General features: G+C 34.4%; 1 protein-coding gene and 1 long non-coding RNA gene across 4 annotated transcripts; both read left to right on the top strand.

Moving 5' to 3' along the window:
• The first annotated feature begins 62 nt into the window (after positions 1 to 62).
• LOC114538452 (protein OSCP1-like) lies at positions 63 to 9,441 on the top strand. The gene is made up of 13 exons (XM_028559629.1): positions 63 to 355; positions 2,496 to 2,650; positions 3,306 to 3,341; positions 3,640 to 3,771; positions 4,701 to 4,781; positions 4,865 to 4,968; positions 5,575 to 5,703; positions 6,241 to 6,334; positions 6,417 to 6,513; positions 7,272 to 7,317; positions 7,926 to 7,989; positions 8,714 to 8,780; positions 9,316 to 9,441. Exons 1-13 carry the CDS (start codon positions 244 to 246, stop codon positions 9,357 to 9,359), a joined length of 1,161 nt encoding a protein of 386 aa, XP_028415430.1. The 5' UTR covers positions 63 to 243; the 3' UTR covers positions 9,360 to 9,441.
• A 935-nt stretch (positions 9,442 to 10,376) lies between these two features.
• On the top strand, positions 10,377 to 11,658 carry LOC114538476. 3 transcript variants are annotated; one of them, XR_003688743.1, is made up of 3 exons: positions 10,377 to 10,530; positions 11,259 to 11,344; positions 11,555 to 11,658. It is a non-coding gene; the product is annotated as an uncharacterized LOC114538476 (long non-coding RNA). The 3 variants fall into 3 exon arrangements; XR_003688741.1 differs by lacking the exon at positions 10,377 to 10,530 and adding an exon at positions 10,553 to 10,596; XR_003688742.1 differs by lacking the exon at positions 10,377 to 10,530 and adding an exon at positions 10,728 to 10,749.
• The last annotated feature ends 5,063 nt before the right edge of the window (positions 11,659 to 16,721 follow it).

A 16,721-nucleotide genomic window follows, 5' to 3' on the forward strand; every position in this document is an offset into this window, starting at 1 on the left:
TCGAGGAACTCGAAGAGCCACTTTAAACAGGTCACCTGCCGGTATAGTTTATACACCGGCGAGCATTTGCGGCCTGTCCTGTCTGCAAATATCGTTGGAAAAATCATCGTTTTAACACGTTTTTGCAAGAAAATCTGCAAATCTTTGCTTCCAGGCTTAAAATTCATCATCCAAGCCGCATATTTTTACGTGAATCGACAACGTTCGGATAAAAATTAAGTTTGTTTGAACCGTAAAATCAACATGTCCACAAAGACTTTGCCGATTCTGTTTTTAAATCTCGGAGGAGAAATGCTTTATATTTTGGACCAAAGGCTCCGAGCGCAGTCCATCCCGCAAGAAAAAGCTCAAAAGGGTAAGCATATTTGCAATATATTTCTTTCCCGTGTGTAGTTCTTTTATATAGCGGCCAAAAATGTTTGCCATTTGCAGAAACAAGGCTAATTTGTCCCTATGCAACAAAGCCATAACTTGTCCCGTTTGAATATACGGCTTTTGTTTTGTTAATTTACGTTAGATTTGTAGTGTTATTTCGTTTGATCAAATAGCTGGGTTGTTGTAGTCTTTTAGATGTTTCTTAATGGGATTTTAATAGGTTGTGTGAAGTTTTTTTAAGTAGAAGATGGGTTAAATTTTTTGTTTTGTTTCCATGTTTTGAGGTCATGGCAATCAGCTAATGCAAGCTTATAGCACCTGCTTTGTCTAAATATGTCAGACGACTTTGTTCATCACTGGAAGAGTACTGTCAGTTAAAACAAAGTTATCTGTCAGTTTCTCAAGGTGTAAACCCATTAGCTTACAATGCACCCAGATGTGACATACTTTAGTATTTTACTCTAAAGCCAGATGATTTTACTCATCAGTGGAAGAGTACTGTCAGTTAATGAGTTAACAAAACTATCTGTCAGTGGCTCTTGTTAACCCATTAGCTTGCAATGCACCCAGATGTGACCTACTTTAGTATTTCACTCTGTTTATTGTTAGATGATTTATTCATCAGTGGAAGAGTACTGTCAGTTAATAAGTTAACAAAACTATCTGTCAGTGTCTTTTGTTAACCCATTAGCTTGCAATGCACCCAGGTGTGACCTACTTTAGTATTTTACTCTGTCTAATGTCAGATGATTTTACTCATCAGTAGAAGAATACTGTCAGTTAATAAGTTAACAGAACTATCTGTCAGTGTCTCTTGTTAACCCATTAGCTTGCAATGCACCCAGATGTGACCTACTTTAGTATTTCACTCTGTTTATTGTTAGATGATTTTATTCATCAGTGGAAGAGTACTGTCAGTTAATAAGTTAACAAAACTATCTGTCAGTGTCTTTTGTTAACCCATTAGCTTGCAATGCACCCAGGTGTGACCTACTTTAGTATTTTACTCTGTCTAATGTCAGATGATTTTACTCATCAGTAGAAGAATACTGTCAGTTAATAAGTTAACAGAACTATCTGTCAGTGTCTCTTGTTAACCCATTAGCTTGCAATGCACCCAGATGTGACCTACTTTGGTATTTTACTCTGTCTAACGTCAGATGATTTTATTTTATTTTATTTTATAAATTTGCCATGTTAAAAAGTTAGAATGAACTACACATAAACTACAAATGAACTACACACATGCAATGGCTGGAATCACCACACAGAGATATGTCTCCAATAACGGGGTTCCATAACTAACTTACAAATAGACAGACACAAACATACACATATAAGCAAGTTAACAAATTTATAGGAATTTCTCGATACTTGAAGAAACGATAACAACAAATATCAAGTGAAATGATTTAATCATAACCGAAGTCAAGATTCGTAAATGTTAATTCAATTAAATTTGGTTAGAGATGATCTAGAAAATCACGGATCAGTCATGTATTGAGAAAGTGCTATAAATTGCAATGTTAGCAGCATGGTCTTGTTGAGATGATCCGTAATGGCCGAGTTGTGTGACATTTCACACAAACAGACTTGAAAGTTTTAGGATCATCTTGATTGTAAATTCGTTCCGTCAGATCTGCATAGTATTTCAATAAAAGTGCTTTGAATGACCCAAGGGATATAGAGATATCTCTCACAGAACATGGAAGGGTGTTCCAAACGTTGGCAGCTCTGATGTAGAAGCTGTTTTTAAAACTGACAGTTCGACTCTTGATTTTACTCATCAGTGGAAGAGTACTGTTAGTTAATAAGTTAACAAAACTATCTGTCAGTGTCTCTTGTTAACCCATTAGCTTGCAATGCACCCAGATGTGACCTACTTTAGTATTTTACTTTGTCTAATGTCAGCTAGATGATTTTACTCATCAGTGGAAGAGTACTGTCAGTTAATAAGTTAACAAAACTATCTTTCAGTGTCTCTTGTTAACCCATTAGCTTGTAATACACACAGATGTGATCTACTTTAGTATTTTACTATGTCTAATGCCAGATGATTTTACCCATCAATTGTCATAACTAACAGCAACTAATTTTCTTTCTTGAAATACTATTTTCAGTTCTTCATGACATCATTGGAAGCATGTTTAATAAAAGATTTATGGATGAACTGTTCAAGCCTCAAGATGCGTACTCAAAGAAAGCAATGAGAACTGTTTTCGACCGCCTGGCTCATGCATCCATCATGAGACTCAACTCAGCCAGTATGGACAAGGTATTAAGTAACTTAGGATTCGAGATTACCATAGATTTGCATAATCATTGCACTTAGGGTAGCAGTATATTTCACAATGACCAGTAGCATGCTAAAGCAATTATAATATTATTATATCATGTCTGATACAGTAATCAATAAATTGGTTCATCGTAATTATATATTGCTACTCTTGTTTAATTATTGAAAGTAATCAAAGTAATCACCTCACAAAGATTGGGTCAGTATTGACCTATATGAACAAGCTTTGCTATAGGTTGATGATAACAATAAAACACAATGAACTATAGAGATTGATTTCTAAAAGAACAAATCATAAACACTGTTCACTATTGTTATAAAAAGCCAATCACAAAACCCGTTCATATTAGGTGGATACTTACTGCAGAGATTACATTGATGACCCAATGTTTTGACACTCCAGTCTAGTGTCTTCATCAGGGGGTGATTTATCTGATGAATACCTGGTTGCTGTAAACTTTTGAACTTCGATAAATTTAATATTCTTGTATGTTAATTGCATGGTGACATCAATAATGAAATTAGCTTGCACCTGCGGACTGAAAGCTTTGTAGTGTTAAATACTTACGTGGTGTACCTACAGTACAAGCTAAATGAATTATTTTCAATAGATTTGTTGTTTTTTTTAATCTAGTTGTATGATCTTATGACAATGGCTCTGAAATATCAGGTACAAAACTAAACAATATTCATTCTAATATAAGGTTTATACACTCTCCCGTCTTGTTGAGAAAGTTATTAGATTGTGTATTAAATTATCATTATGTACAATACAGAACTTGTCTATAAATTTTAATCCTAATAGTTTTAACCAAATCTGCTCATTTATCTGCTGATCTGCACATATTGATAATTTAATCCAGTGTTTTACCAGGAGATTAATAGATTAAACCCCCTGGATTGTTATAGCCTCTGTTATAAAGCAGCAAACCTGAATTGTTTTATTTACAATTGTGTTTTTGTTCCAGGTTTTGCTCAGTATGAGTCCTCGTGATATCCTTCTGATTACTTTGAACCACATGGACGCTGTGAGGAAATTTGTTGCAGGAAATGACCACGTCATGGAACAAGTTAACAACGTTTATAAATTACTTTATCAGGTACTGGTAATAATATTATTGTCAGATGTATAAAGCACTACAAGTCTACAACAGAAGTTAGGGCATTCAGAACTACCAACCCAGTCGTAGCTTATGAAAACCTGAGACTTGGTCGCCCCAATGAGTAAAACATGATTTATGACAAACCCTTGCAATGAAAAAGGAGGAATTTCATTTTAAACAAATCTGCATATTTGTTTACATTTTTCAGGCAGAGCCAATCAGAATTCTAAAATTCCCCCTTGTTGTTGCCTTAAAGGTCCCACCTCAGTATCACCAGGGGTCCACAATCATCAGTTACACTAAGCAGTTTCTGTACATGCGTAAAAACGCTCAGGTTGATGCAAGTTGTTAAAAACAGGAGTGAACAATATTAATGTTGTGCTGCACCCTGTGAACAGTATTGTTAACAATGTTGTTGAAGCTTCTTGAATCATCAATGTTGTTGCAACTTGTTACAACAACATTGCATCGTAACAATACTCTTCCCAGGGTGTAGGACGTACAACATTGTTCACCCCTGATGCGACAACTTGATCAATTTTTGCTGCGTAGGGAGGAGGGATGCTTCAGGACCATTTGCTGTGCATTGACTGGAGTACAAACACCAGCTCCCCTTACCTCTCCCCCAGTAGTTGGTTAAGCCTCCCTGGGTATGCCACCAATTATATTAGTCACTATATGCTGAAGTACAGTAATACCTGCATGAATTAAATCATTTTTTGTTTGTTTGTTCAAGTTTATTTGTTTGAGGCCTTTCCATAGTTCAATAACTTCTTTGACAATGCTATTCTGCCCAAAAACTCTTGTTCTTCCTTAGACAAATTCTAAATTTTGAAACTCTTGTTTATTGATTGGCCTATCAAGCTTGCTATCTTGGCAAACATAACAAAATTCTCTAAACCTAATCACTACCTACTTTTTTGCAGAACTACGCCTGCTTAAGCCTGGCACAATTTCAACTTATCCGACAATCGTTGCTTTCCTTCCTCCAAGATCTGCACATCAGGGTAAGTCACTTATCAAAATGAATGCATGAAAATTTTGTAAGTTTAGCTTTCAAAACACTGAGAATACTCCCATCTTTGATCAGGTGTCAATATTTCTCAAAGACAAAGTTCAGAACACAAATGGTAAATTTGTATTGCCGACGGACGGGGCCGTTCCTTTCTCGTCAGAGGTACCTGGAACAATCAGGTAAGTTGACGATTTGGGATGTTCCCCGTTTTTTATAATATAACATTTTTAGTACTCGCGTGCTGATTGGTCGAGAAGCGTGTTTCTATAACTGTATAGAAACACGGGAATTTTCCCGCCGAACTTGTCAAGCGAAGTAATGTAATGAGAATTTGTAATTGAATGGAATTATAATATTTGTACAAAATCTTTTTATTGAGTTATATTATAAAAAAAATGAAAAACATTTTTTCCTGTGTTTCTATACAGTTATAGAAACACTTGTGGGAGTTTGGGAGAACTCGAAATAACCTGGAAAAACTCGCCCTACGGGCTCGTTTTCTCACGGATTATTTCTCGTTCTCCCAAACTCCCACGCGTGTTTCTATAACTGTATAGAAACACAGGAAAATGTTCTATTTCTGAAATGTAATATTTTAGATTATTTTTTTATTATTTTATTATTTTAGAAAGTAAGTTGAACAATCTTTTTCAACCATACATTTTACATAGTTCCATGATTCTATATTTGTTGAAATATAGTATTGTTTTATCACAAGATATGATAGGTATTATCTAGCAATGAATTGTATTGTGTTTTTTAGTTTCATTTGTACATTTCCACAGATACTATGATGAAAATGGCAAGGTTTACAAAACCAACGAATTCAGCAGCAACTGCAAACATCATTTGTCTGATAAGCAAGGCTCGTTTGAACTTTTCGGAGACAGAGTGATCACATTAGGAACTAATATGTAAGTCTATCCTTTTGTATACATAAAGTCAGTTTAGTTTAGGTCTTTTCCTGTAGTAACACTGGATCAATAACACTGGATCAATAAGACTGGATCAATAAGATATGATCCTTACTGGACCTTTAGGAGGAACAGTTTAGAACTGATAGAGCTATCCAGTATAAATAAAGTTAGTTTTGTTTAGGTTTCCTCCTGTAGTTACACTGGATCAATAAGAGATGATCTTTACTGGACCTCTAGGAAGAACAGTTTAGAACTGATAGAGCTATGACTATCCAGTATAAATAAAGTTAGTTTAGTTTAAGTTTCCTCCTGTAGTAACACTGGATCAATAAGAGATGATCCTTACTGGACCTCTAGGAAGAACAGTTTAGAACTGATAGAGTTATCCAGTATAAATAAAGTTAGTTTAGTTTAGGTTTCCTCCTGTAGTAACACTAGATGAATAAGAGATGATTATAGATGTATATAAATTATTTCTAGACCTCTAGGAAGAAATCTCACTCACAGTGAATAGTTAAATCTTCCATCTTCCAGGTATACTGCGTCCAGGCCAGTAGAGACATCTCCTCCTAAAACCGTTTCACAGGAAACAAGCAGATCTGGATCAATGACAACTCTTACTGAGGCTGTAAGTATGACCATGGCATCTAGAACCATCGCAATTACTATAAGAGCTCACAGTAGTCTTAAACTTTGTCTCAATGCAACAGGAATCCACAGAGAATCCAAACCCAATCGCCAAAGCTGAACTCAACCTTCTTGCTCATCTAATGGGAGGAAATACTGACAAGCCATCCGCAAACAAAGGTATATACATAGGAGACAGTTATGGATTGAACCTTTATTTTTTCTCAACTTTATTTTAAGCACCTTCATATGTAGAAACCAGCAAATAGCAGTTTGAATTATTTTGATAAAGAAGAGGGTTTGAAACTAGCTATTTCCTAGATATTGGTTTTACTAGGTTTAAAATTCCCAAACTCTTTGCAGTTTGAATTATTTTGATAAAGAAGAGGGTTTGAAACTAGCTATTTCCAAGATATTGGTTTTACTTGTAGCTTTGAAATTGTTCCCTGATTCTTCGATGCAAACTAAAGTCAATTCTTGCATCCAAACAATGATTTAATTTCCATATCAGATTAAGAGGAAATATTTATAGAGGATATAAATAAAGGAAACAGCACTAAAATGTTCAGCATTAAAAATGTTTTGCAAACCTGAAAAGCATCCACAAAGTATGTTTACTGTAAAAGATTTCTCGAGATACGCCGAGAAGAAAATGACGCTTGAATCGAAACTTCTTTTATATTCATTTCAGTTATAATAGCGTTGACATTATAACATTGTTGATAGCCGCCGCATTATATTTTGTAATAACTCCTTTGTTTGGTGTTTTGACCAAATACAGTTCAAAACTTAGTTCACAACGTAATCTAAAGAATAAAGGTAAAATAAATGGATTTTTAGCGGTACGCCGAAAAGATTTTAGGTTTTGAGCGTTTTCCCGCCAAAATACGCGACATAATAAAAAATCTCCTCTTAATTGTTATTCCTTTTTTTCTCAGGAAACACTTTCCGTCTTAATCTCTTTAACACTGATGAGGAAGAGCAGTGAGTAGTTTCACCAATAATTTACTGTTGTTTTCTTTTATTAGCTTGCAATGCTCGCAGATGTGACCTACTTTAGTATTTTACTCTGTCTAATGTCAGATGATTTTACTCATCAGTGGAAGAGTACTGTCAGTTAATAAGTTAACAAAACTATCTGTCAGTGTCTCTTGTTAATCCATTAGCTTGCAATGCACCCAGATGTGACCTACTTTAGTATTTTACTCCGTCTAATGTCAGATGATTTTACTCATCAGTGGAAGAGTACTGTCAGTTAATAAGTTAACAAAACTATCTGTCAGTGTCTCTTGTTAACCCATTAGCTTGCAATGCACCCAGATGTGACCTACTTTAGTATTTTACTCTTTCTAATGTCAGATGATTTTACTCATCAGTGGAAGAATACTGTCAGTTAATAAGTTAACAAAACTATCTGTCAGTGTCTCTTGTTAACCCATTAGCTTGCAATGCACCCAGATGTGACCTACTTTTGTATTTTACTCTGTCTAATGCCAGATGATTTTAATCATTAGTCGAAGAGTACTGTCACTTAATAAGTTAATTTATCTCAGAACCATTGAACTAAACCAATTTTTTCCTTCAATTTTTAGGCAAGCAGAGGTGCACAGAGTGAAGAAACATTCGGGAAACGTCATCACCGTGGACGCAACAAAGGTACAGTTGTTTTTCTTTCTTTGCGATAAAATTTGCTTGAAACAAGATTTGCTTTTAAGTTTTAACATTTGCTGTTAAATTTCTACACTTTTACAGCTTGCTTGCCTCAAACTCATTCATGAATTTACAGTAGAGAGAAAAATGAAGAATATATTTTCTTTTTTTAAAACTATCTTTTCGTTGCATACTGTAGTTTAAAACTTTTTAAGAGGAGATATTTTTCTATGTGGCGTAATATATGCTCCAAACCTCAGTTATATCTTCATGCAACAGCACTAAAATTTTCAGCATTAAAAACGTTTTGCAAACCTGAAAAGCATCCACAAAGTATGTTTACTGTATAATCTCGAAATATTGTGAAAATGAAAAGATTTCTCGGGATACGCCGAGAAGAAAATGACACTTGAATCGAAGCTTCTTTTGTATTCATTTCAGTTATAATGGCGTTGACATTATAACATTGTTGATAGCTGCTGCATTATATTTTGTAATAACTCCTTTGTTTGGTGTTTTGCATTCACCAAATACGGTTCAAAACTTAGTTCACAACATAATCTAAAGAATAAAGGTAAAATAAATGGATTTTGAGTGGTACGCCGAAAAGATTTTAGGTTTTGAGCGTTTTCCCGCCAAAATACCCGACATAATAAAAAATCTCCTCTTAAATATAGCTAGTTGTTGTTTAAAAAACGAACAATGAGTTGAAAAGTTCTCTTTTTTGTAGACGAAGCAGCATAATGAACTTAGCAAACTGATGAGCGAATTCTCCATAGACGAGTCGTCAAGTGCAGGTATAGGATTGATTTTCAATGTATATAAACTATGCAGAATTTGAATTCAGCCTTTTTTAAAACAATGGTGTTTCAATGAAGTTGTTCTTAACATGAGGTGCTATAGGGCCTGTTACGGCTGCCACGACCATTTGATTTAAGCCTTCAGTAGCTGTTCCGCCGTAAATATGAGTGATTGTTTGCACTGACCACAAAGCGTTTAAAATCCTTTAATTGTGGACGTAAAACTACACAAAATAACATTACTCGTGACTAACTAAACATAACTAGATGATTACAGATACGAAAGGTATAGAAACAAATACAAGATATAAGCGATTTGTACCTTATTTCTCCGTATAACTAGAGTTCGTCGTTATTCCATATATTCCATGTCGCTTCAGAACTAAGTTAAAACTCAGTACCATGTGCGCTCTAATTTTATTGTCATAACCGCCTAGTAGCTAATTATAAATTCTAATAATTTACATATAAGTTCATGCAAACTCTATAGGGCCTATAGATTTAATTTCTTGTTTATTTTCTTGGTTTTCAGGCAGTAAAGGAGATGATTTGTTGGAGCTTATGGACTCAACATGAATTAAGGCTTGTGAACTCTAGAAATTTTAAGGAATTATTTTACAATTAGCTGTACATATTTAAATGAATAAATTTGATGAAACTGGATAATTCTATCAGTTCCAAACTCCCCCGTTACCCATTTCTCCCACTCCGCAGTTCCTCCATTCCTCTGTTCCCCATTCCTCCCACTCCCCAGTTCCTCCATTCCCCAGTTTCCCCGCTCCCGAGTTCCTCCATTACCTGATTCCCCCATTCCTTGATTCCCCTGTTCCCCGATTCCCCCATTCCCCGATTTCCCTATTCCCCCATTCCTCGATTCCCCGTTCCCTCTTTTAAAGATAGCTGGTTTTAAAGATTCCGGAGATTCTCATTCCGTGTTTTAAAGATTCCGGTGATTCTCATTCCGTGTTTTAAAGATTCCGGAATTCTAGTTGGTGATAAAAACTCTAAGTCTAAAAAAGTCTCACCACCAGCACTATAGCCGGTGGTAAATCTCTTCGTAAATCGCCCTTGGAGATTTTTACTAGGAAGACTTTTCTATCTCGTTCCTTGACGCACAACAGCAAGATGAGGTCACATCGACGGTCGGTAAATTTCGACCTCCAACAGGACGAGAGAACGAATGCTGACACGAACCAACCAACCAACCACACAACCAAACTCAAACTAACCTAAAACATTCAAACATATCTTTAGGCGGCGACGAAGCTCCCGAGAGCCCGGGTGGAGGACGTGAAAATCTCGCTCGACGGCGAGAAGTTGCCTGTGGAATTCTCGACCATGATTCAGTAAACTTTGAAGATTCCTATCATCCTCAATATTTCATGTTTGCAGTTCCATTGTGTTCTACTTTGCATAATTTTAGGGTCCTACTAAACACTGCCCGAGATGACTGCCTGAGATGACTGCCTGAGATGATTGCCTGAGATGATTGCCTGAGATGACTGCCTGAGATGACTGCCTGAGATGACTGCCTGAGATTACTGCTTGAGATGACTGCCTGAGATGACTGCCTGAGATGACTGCCTGAGATGATTGCCCGAGATAACTGTCAATTTACATCCTGTGGACAAGTGCTGCAAGGCCAACGCCATCCAGAATATGGAGTCCTAATCATTTTGTTCTATTATTGCTAGCCAAGGAACTGCCAACGATGACCTTCTCGGAGCAGAACAAAAGCTATTCGGAGGTTTGTCATTTAGTGTTATCAGTTAGCTGGACTTTGTGAGAGTTTTCTTGCAAAATGTTTGCCAAGGTAATTATTATAAGAGATCATAAAAGGCCTTTTAATGTTTCTCATGGTAGACTGATATGTGTTGTTTTCTGTGATTACGTGATGTTTTTCTTCATGTTGTTTATCACTGAAGCTAAAGCATTGAGATACAGCAATCTTTGACTGACTTTAGGTGTAAGACGTTCGCCCAGCTATTGTAGACCGCATGGAATCGATTCAAGTCCTTTAAAAATTTGTGAATCAAGATGAGAATGAACTTATTGAATCTGTAATTGCTGCTTTATGTTTTGGCTAAAATATAAAAAAAAACTGTTGTATGTCTCCAAAACAAAGGAGCTTATATTTACGATACCAAAAAGTACATGATTGTTTGACATCAGAAATACAAAGAATTCGGCACACAGCGACAATTCACCTTTTAAAACGAAACCAAAAACTAGAAGCAAAAAACAAATTTTGCTTCAACTGAACAAAACTAGAATGCACTGCTTTTATGAAATATAGGAAAAGACAACTTTTTTCTAGGCTTTTAGCGATTCGTTTATAGTAACATCGCTCACGATGATGTTCGGAGTTGATCGGCATGTTGTCGACATTATCATACCACGTGATCTGCTATGATCACATGGTAATTATCGCCTATAAAACTAATCTCGACGTTAAAAAAAAATTTCTTTAATTAGGTGGCGATCGAAGGTGGACAGCAAGATCGAAGCTCAGCAAGATTGAAGATTGTTCGAGGAAGAAGGAGTTCGCCGTTGACTAAAAGGTGGGTTCCGGCGATTATATGCGTAATCTGCGGTTGCTTTGTCCGACCCCAGTAGGGGGACCGTTTGCCTAGAGCGTTTTGGTCCCCCGCACGCTGCTAGTTGACTAGTTCCCACTTGTAGGCCTTTACACTAATCTACGGGAAGGCCGTAGGCCTTCCTTAAGGAGTACAGTGTAGCTGAGCCGAACCCTTTTTTTTCGTTGTATATAGGTTTATCTGAACAGCTAGTTGTCAAGATGAAGGTGAAGACTCGCCCGGCCAAATTCAAAATGGCGATGCCAAAGAAAACCATCCACGTGGACCGTTCGCGGACCTTTCCGAGCAAGATTGTTGTGCTTTCTGGTCAAAGTTAAGTATTTTACTTTGATGTTTGTGTGCCTTCTGCTAATTGTCGGCCAGAAATAACAAAAAACCATATACAATATGAAATATTCTGCGTACAAGGTTGTCTAAAGTTTCGAGCTTAATTCTGCCTGCAATGATGATAATTTTTTACTGAAAATTTATGTCATGAGCAATATCCGCACCCATAGACTGAAGCAGAACTGATCATTTTGTCATTAACGTTTATCTCAACAGCCAGTTATCAAGACGAACGTCAAGAGAACAGTTGAAAAATTGAAATCAGTTCAAAGACTCGCCCGGCCGAATTCAAAATGGCGATGCCGAAGAAAACCATCCACGTGGACCGTTCGCGGACCTTTCTGAGCAAGATTGTTGTGCTGTCTGGTCAAAGTTAAGTATTGTACTTTGATGTTTGTGTGCCTTCTGCTAATTGTTGGCCAGAAAAAACAAAAAAACCATATACAATATGAAATATTCTGCGTACAAGGTTATCTAAAGTTTCGAGCTTAATTCTGCCTGCAATGATGATAATTTTTTACTGAAAATTTATGTCATGAGCAATTTCTGCACCCATAGACGGAAGCAGAACTGAACATTTTGTCATTAACGTTTATCTCAACAGCCAGTTATCAAGACGAACGTCAAGAGAACATTTGAAATAGAAAATAAAAATCAGTTCAAGACTCGCCCGGCCGAATTCAAAATGGCGATCCCATCCACGTGAACCGTTCGCGGACCTTTCTGAGCAAGATTGTTGTGCTGTCTGGTCAAAGTTAAGTATTTTACTTTGATGTTTGTGTGCCTTCTGCTAAAACTAGACAATAATTAAGATAGTTGAAAATGCAATTTTATATTAATCATGTCTTCTTATATTCAAGATTTTTCTTGGTCAAGAGTGCAACATGAGCTGTGAATATGAACTTTACTGTCAGATGAACATTGGAAGTGACAAGATTTCTGCACAGAGGTAATTCGATTGTTTCTTCAAAATTTATATTAGCCTTGCAGCTGAAATTCTTGTAGTGACCTTGTACATATCAACTGCCCGGGTAGAGGGATGAAATATAACCATAGAATACCTGACTAAAAATTAGACAATAATGATAGTTGAAAATGCAATTTTATATTAATCATGTCTTCTTATATTTAAGATTTTCCTTGGTCAAGAGTGCAACTTGAGTTGTGGATATGAACTTTACTGTCAGATGAACATTGGAAGTGAACAAGATTTCTGCGCAAAGGTAATTCGATTGTTTCTTCAAAATTTATATTAGCCTTGCAGCTGAAATTCTTGTAGTGACCTTGTAATACATATCAACTGTCCGGGTATATATTTTGTTATTTAGTATAAAAGGGAATTTGCTGCAACTAGGATCTTTTTTTGAAAAATTGTCAGGCAGTCACAAATTTTGTTAAGATTACTTAGTTAACATTGCTTCTATGCTCACTATGTGTCACCAGTAATAAATTCCTGTGGTGGTCTTTAAATAAATATAGCAACCATAGTTATATGTAGAGGGATGAAGTATAACCATAGATTACCTGATTAAAAACTAGACAATAATTAAGATAGTTGAAAATGCAATTTTATATTAATCATGTCTTCTTATATTTAAGATTTTCCTTGGTCAAGAGTGCAACTTGAGTTGTGGATATGAACTTTACTGTCAGATGAACATTGAAAGTGAACAAGATTTCTGCGCAAAGGTAATTCGATTGTTTCTTCAAAATTTATATTAGCCTTGCAGCTGAAATTCTTGTAGTGACCTTGTAATACATATCAACTGCCCGGGTATAGAATACCTGACCAAAAACTAGACAATAATTAAGATAGTTGAAAATGGAATTTTATATTAATCATGTCTTATTTATATTCAAGATTTTTCTTGGTCAAGAGTGCAACATGAGTTGTGGATATGAACTTTACTGTCAGATGAACATTGGAAGTGACAAGATTTCTGCACAGAGGTAATTTGATTTTGTCATGGATGGTCAGCATTTGATTTTAAAAAGCCACTACATTGTTGAGATGACAACTATGAAATTGAAATTTGCTTCTATGGTCACCATGTGTGAAACCAATGATGAAACTTAATGCTATAACAGTTGAACCAGTCTGGCTGATTACTAAAATTCCTGTGGTGGTCTTACAATAAATATCCACGAAAAAGATCAGCAGTTACTATTTTAAACTTGGGAGAAATTTTTCTGATTTCCATGTGATTTATATTCTGTAGTACTCAGAAGGGTGATACCCAGTTTTTCTGTGTTCAAATTAAATAGTGACATATGTCTATGTGACACATTCTTTTTATTGAAAATGGCAAAAATATAATTGGCATAAAACAGAATGCATTCATGAATGTATTGTCTATCCATGAAAGACGACTAAAATAAGATAATGAGTAATATCTTTTAATAATGATGTCAGGTTGAAAATACAAACTTTGCTGCCACTTTTTGCCTAAAAGGATTGATGAAATGCTTTTTCTCTTTAGAATGAATGAAGTTGAAGAAAGTTGAAAGGCACCCCTGAAGAATGTGAATTATTTTAGCCCTATCCTAGATTCATTGATTAATATATTTTAGTGTGTGATAACATGTGTGAAATGTGATCAATTATGTGACAATTTTCAAAACTTGGATTTATAAAGAGAAATTTTTCTTTGTAAAGTTTAGGAAGTAAACCTTTTTTGTCTGGTGGTGTTAGTGTTTTGATTTTGCATGTTTTTCCGTGTACTTTCACAATTGAAAAGATTTTGGCAGTTGCTTCTAAATGTTTTTTGAAAAGTTTAAGAAGAAACTTTTTTTGTCTTGTGGTGTTTGTTGTTTCGATTTTGCATGTTTTTCCGTGTGCTTTCACAATTGAAAAGATTTTGGCAGTTGCTTCTAAATGTTTTTTGAAAAGTTTAAGAAGAAACTTGATTTTTGTCTTGTGGTGTTTGTTTTGATTTTGCATGTTTTCCGTGTGCTTTCACAATTGAAAAGATTTTGGCAGTTGCTTCTAAATGTTTTTTGAAAAGTATAAGAAGAAACTTGATTTTTGTCTTGTGTGTGTTTGTTGTTTCGATTTTGCATGTTTTCCGTGTGCTTTCACAATTGAAAAGATTTTGGCAGTTGCTTCTAAATTTTTTGAAAAGTTTAAGAAGAAACTTGATTTTTGTCTTGTGGTGTTTGTTTTGATTTTGCATGTTTTCCGTGTGCTTTCACAATTGAAAAGATTTTGGCAGTTGCTTCTAAATGTTTTTTGAAAAGTATAAGAAGAAACTTGATTTTTGTCTTGTGGTGTTTGTTGTTTCGATTTTGCATGTTTTTCCTTGCGCTTTCACAATTGAAAAGATTTTGACAGTTGCTTTGGGCCTTTGGCTTTTTCTTATACTTCTTTTCTCTTTAATTTCTTCTTAGTATTAGTTTTTTTTCTAAATATATTTTCTCTTATTTTTTTTATGAAATTCTTTTTTTTACTTTAGTGTTGAAGAAAGTTGAAAGGCACCCAGATTTATTAATTCATATATTTTAGTGTGAAATGTTATGAATTATGTGACAATTTTCACAACTTGGATTTATATATAAAGATAACTTTTTTCTTTGTAAAGTTTAAGAAGTAAACCTTATTCATCTGGTGGTGTTAGTGTTTTTATTTTGCAAGTTCTTCTGTGTGACTTGACAATTCCAAATTAAACCTCTTAGTATTTTTTCTAAGTTTTAAAAAAAACCTGTTAGTGTTATCTTCTATTTATCTAGTTTTTTTTCTCTCTAGTTTTTTTTCTCTAGTTTTTACTTCTATTTCTCTAGTTTTTTTTTCTACTTAGTTTTTTTTCTCTCTAGTTTTTTTTTCTCTCTAGTTTTTTTACTCTAGTTTTTACTTCTATTTCTCTAATTTTTTTTTCTATTTTTCTACTTAGTTTTTTTTCTCTCTAGTTTTTTTTTCTCTCTAGTTTTTTTACTCTAGTTTTTACTTCTATTCCTCTAGTTTTTCTACTTAGTTTTTTTTCTCTCTAGTTTTTTTTCTCTCTAGTTCTTTTTACTCTAGTTTTTACTTCTATTTCTCTAGTTTTTTTTCTATTTTTCTACTTAGTTTTTTTTCTCTCTAGTTTTTTTTTACTCTAGTTTTTACTTTTTTTTCTCTAGTTTTATTTAACTTTTTTCTTTGTAAAGTTTAAGAAATAAACCTTTTTCGTCTGATGGTGTTAGTGTTTTTATTTTGCAAGTTCTTCTGTGTGACTTGACGATTCTAAATTAAACCTCTTAGTATTTTTTAGTATTTTTTCTAAGTTAAACCTGTTAGTATTTTCTTCTATTTCTCTAGTTTTTTTCTCTAGTTTTTTTCTTCTATTTCTCTAGTTTTTTTCTATTTTCTCTTGTCTTTTATTTCCTCTATTTCTCTAGTTTTTTTTCTATTTTTCTAGTTAGTTTTCTTTTCTCTAGTTTTTTCTTCTATTTCTCTAGTTTTTTTTCTATTTTTCTAGTTAGTTTTTTCTCTAGTTTTTCTTTCTAGTTTTTTCTCTAATTTTTTCTTAATGTTTTTCTCTAAGTATTTTCTAAATGTTTTTTGAAAAGTTTAAGATGAAACTTTCTTCTGTTTTTCCAGTTTTTTTTTCTTTAGTTTTTCTAGTTAGTTTTTTTCTCTAGTTTTTTTCTCTAGTTTTTTTTTTCTAGTTAGTTCTTTTCTCTAGTTTTTTCTTCTATTTCTCTAGTTTATTCCCTATTTTTTTTCTATTTAGAAAAATAGAAAAAAAAACTAGAGAAATAGAAGAAAAAACTACAAAATCGAAACAAGTACTATGTCTTGGGCTACCTGTGTCAAGCGAGACACAGGTAGCCCAAGACAGACACAGGTAGCCCAAGACAAAATACATCTTTGTCAAAAAAAAATCTTAGAGAATTTCAAAAGTGAAAAAAATTAAATTTTTTCACTCTCGAGAAAATCACCCTGTCAAATTTTCGTGAAAAAAAATTAAGGTAAGTAAACATAAGTTTTTTAAAAGCGGGAAATTGTTAATTTTTTTCCGTCTGACTTTCTTCATTTTCA

Source organism: Dendronephthya gigantea, unplaced genomic scaffold, assembly GCF_004324835.1.
Source record: "Dendronephthya gigantea isolate DGI-Jeju-01 unplaced genomic scaffold, DenGig_1.0 000185F, whole genome shotgun sequence".
Taxonomy (NCBI): domain Eukaryota; kingdom Metazoa; phylum Cnidaria; class Anthozoa; order Malacalcyonacea; family Nephtheidae; genus Dendronephthya; species Dendronephthya gigantea.

What these genes read in the sequence shown, in the direction of transcription:
- LOC114538452 (XM_028559629.1), top strand. Translation starts at nt 244, where the DNA reads ATGTCCACAAAGACTTTGCCGATTCTGTTTTTAAATCTCGGAGGAGAA. An exon ending in TTTATAAATTACTTTATCAG is followed by an intron (nt 3,772 to 4,700) that starts GTACTGGTAATA and finishes ACTTTTTTGCAG; the next exon opens with AACTACGCCTGCTTAAGCCT. An exon ending in GAGGTACCTGGAACAATCAG is followed by an intron (nt 4,969 to 5,574) that starts GTAAGTTGACGA and finishes ACATTTCCACAG; the next exon opens with ATACTATGATGAAAATGGCA.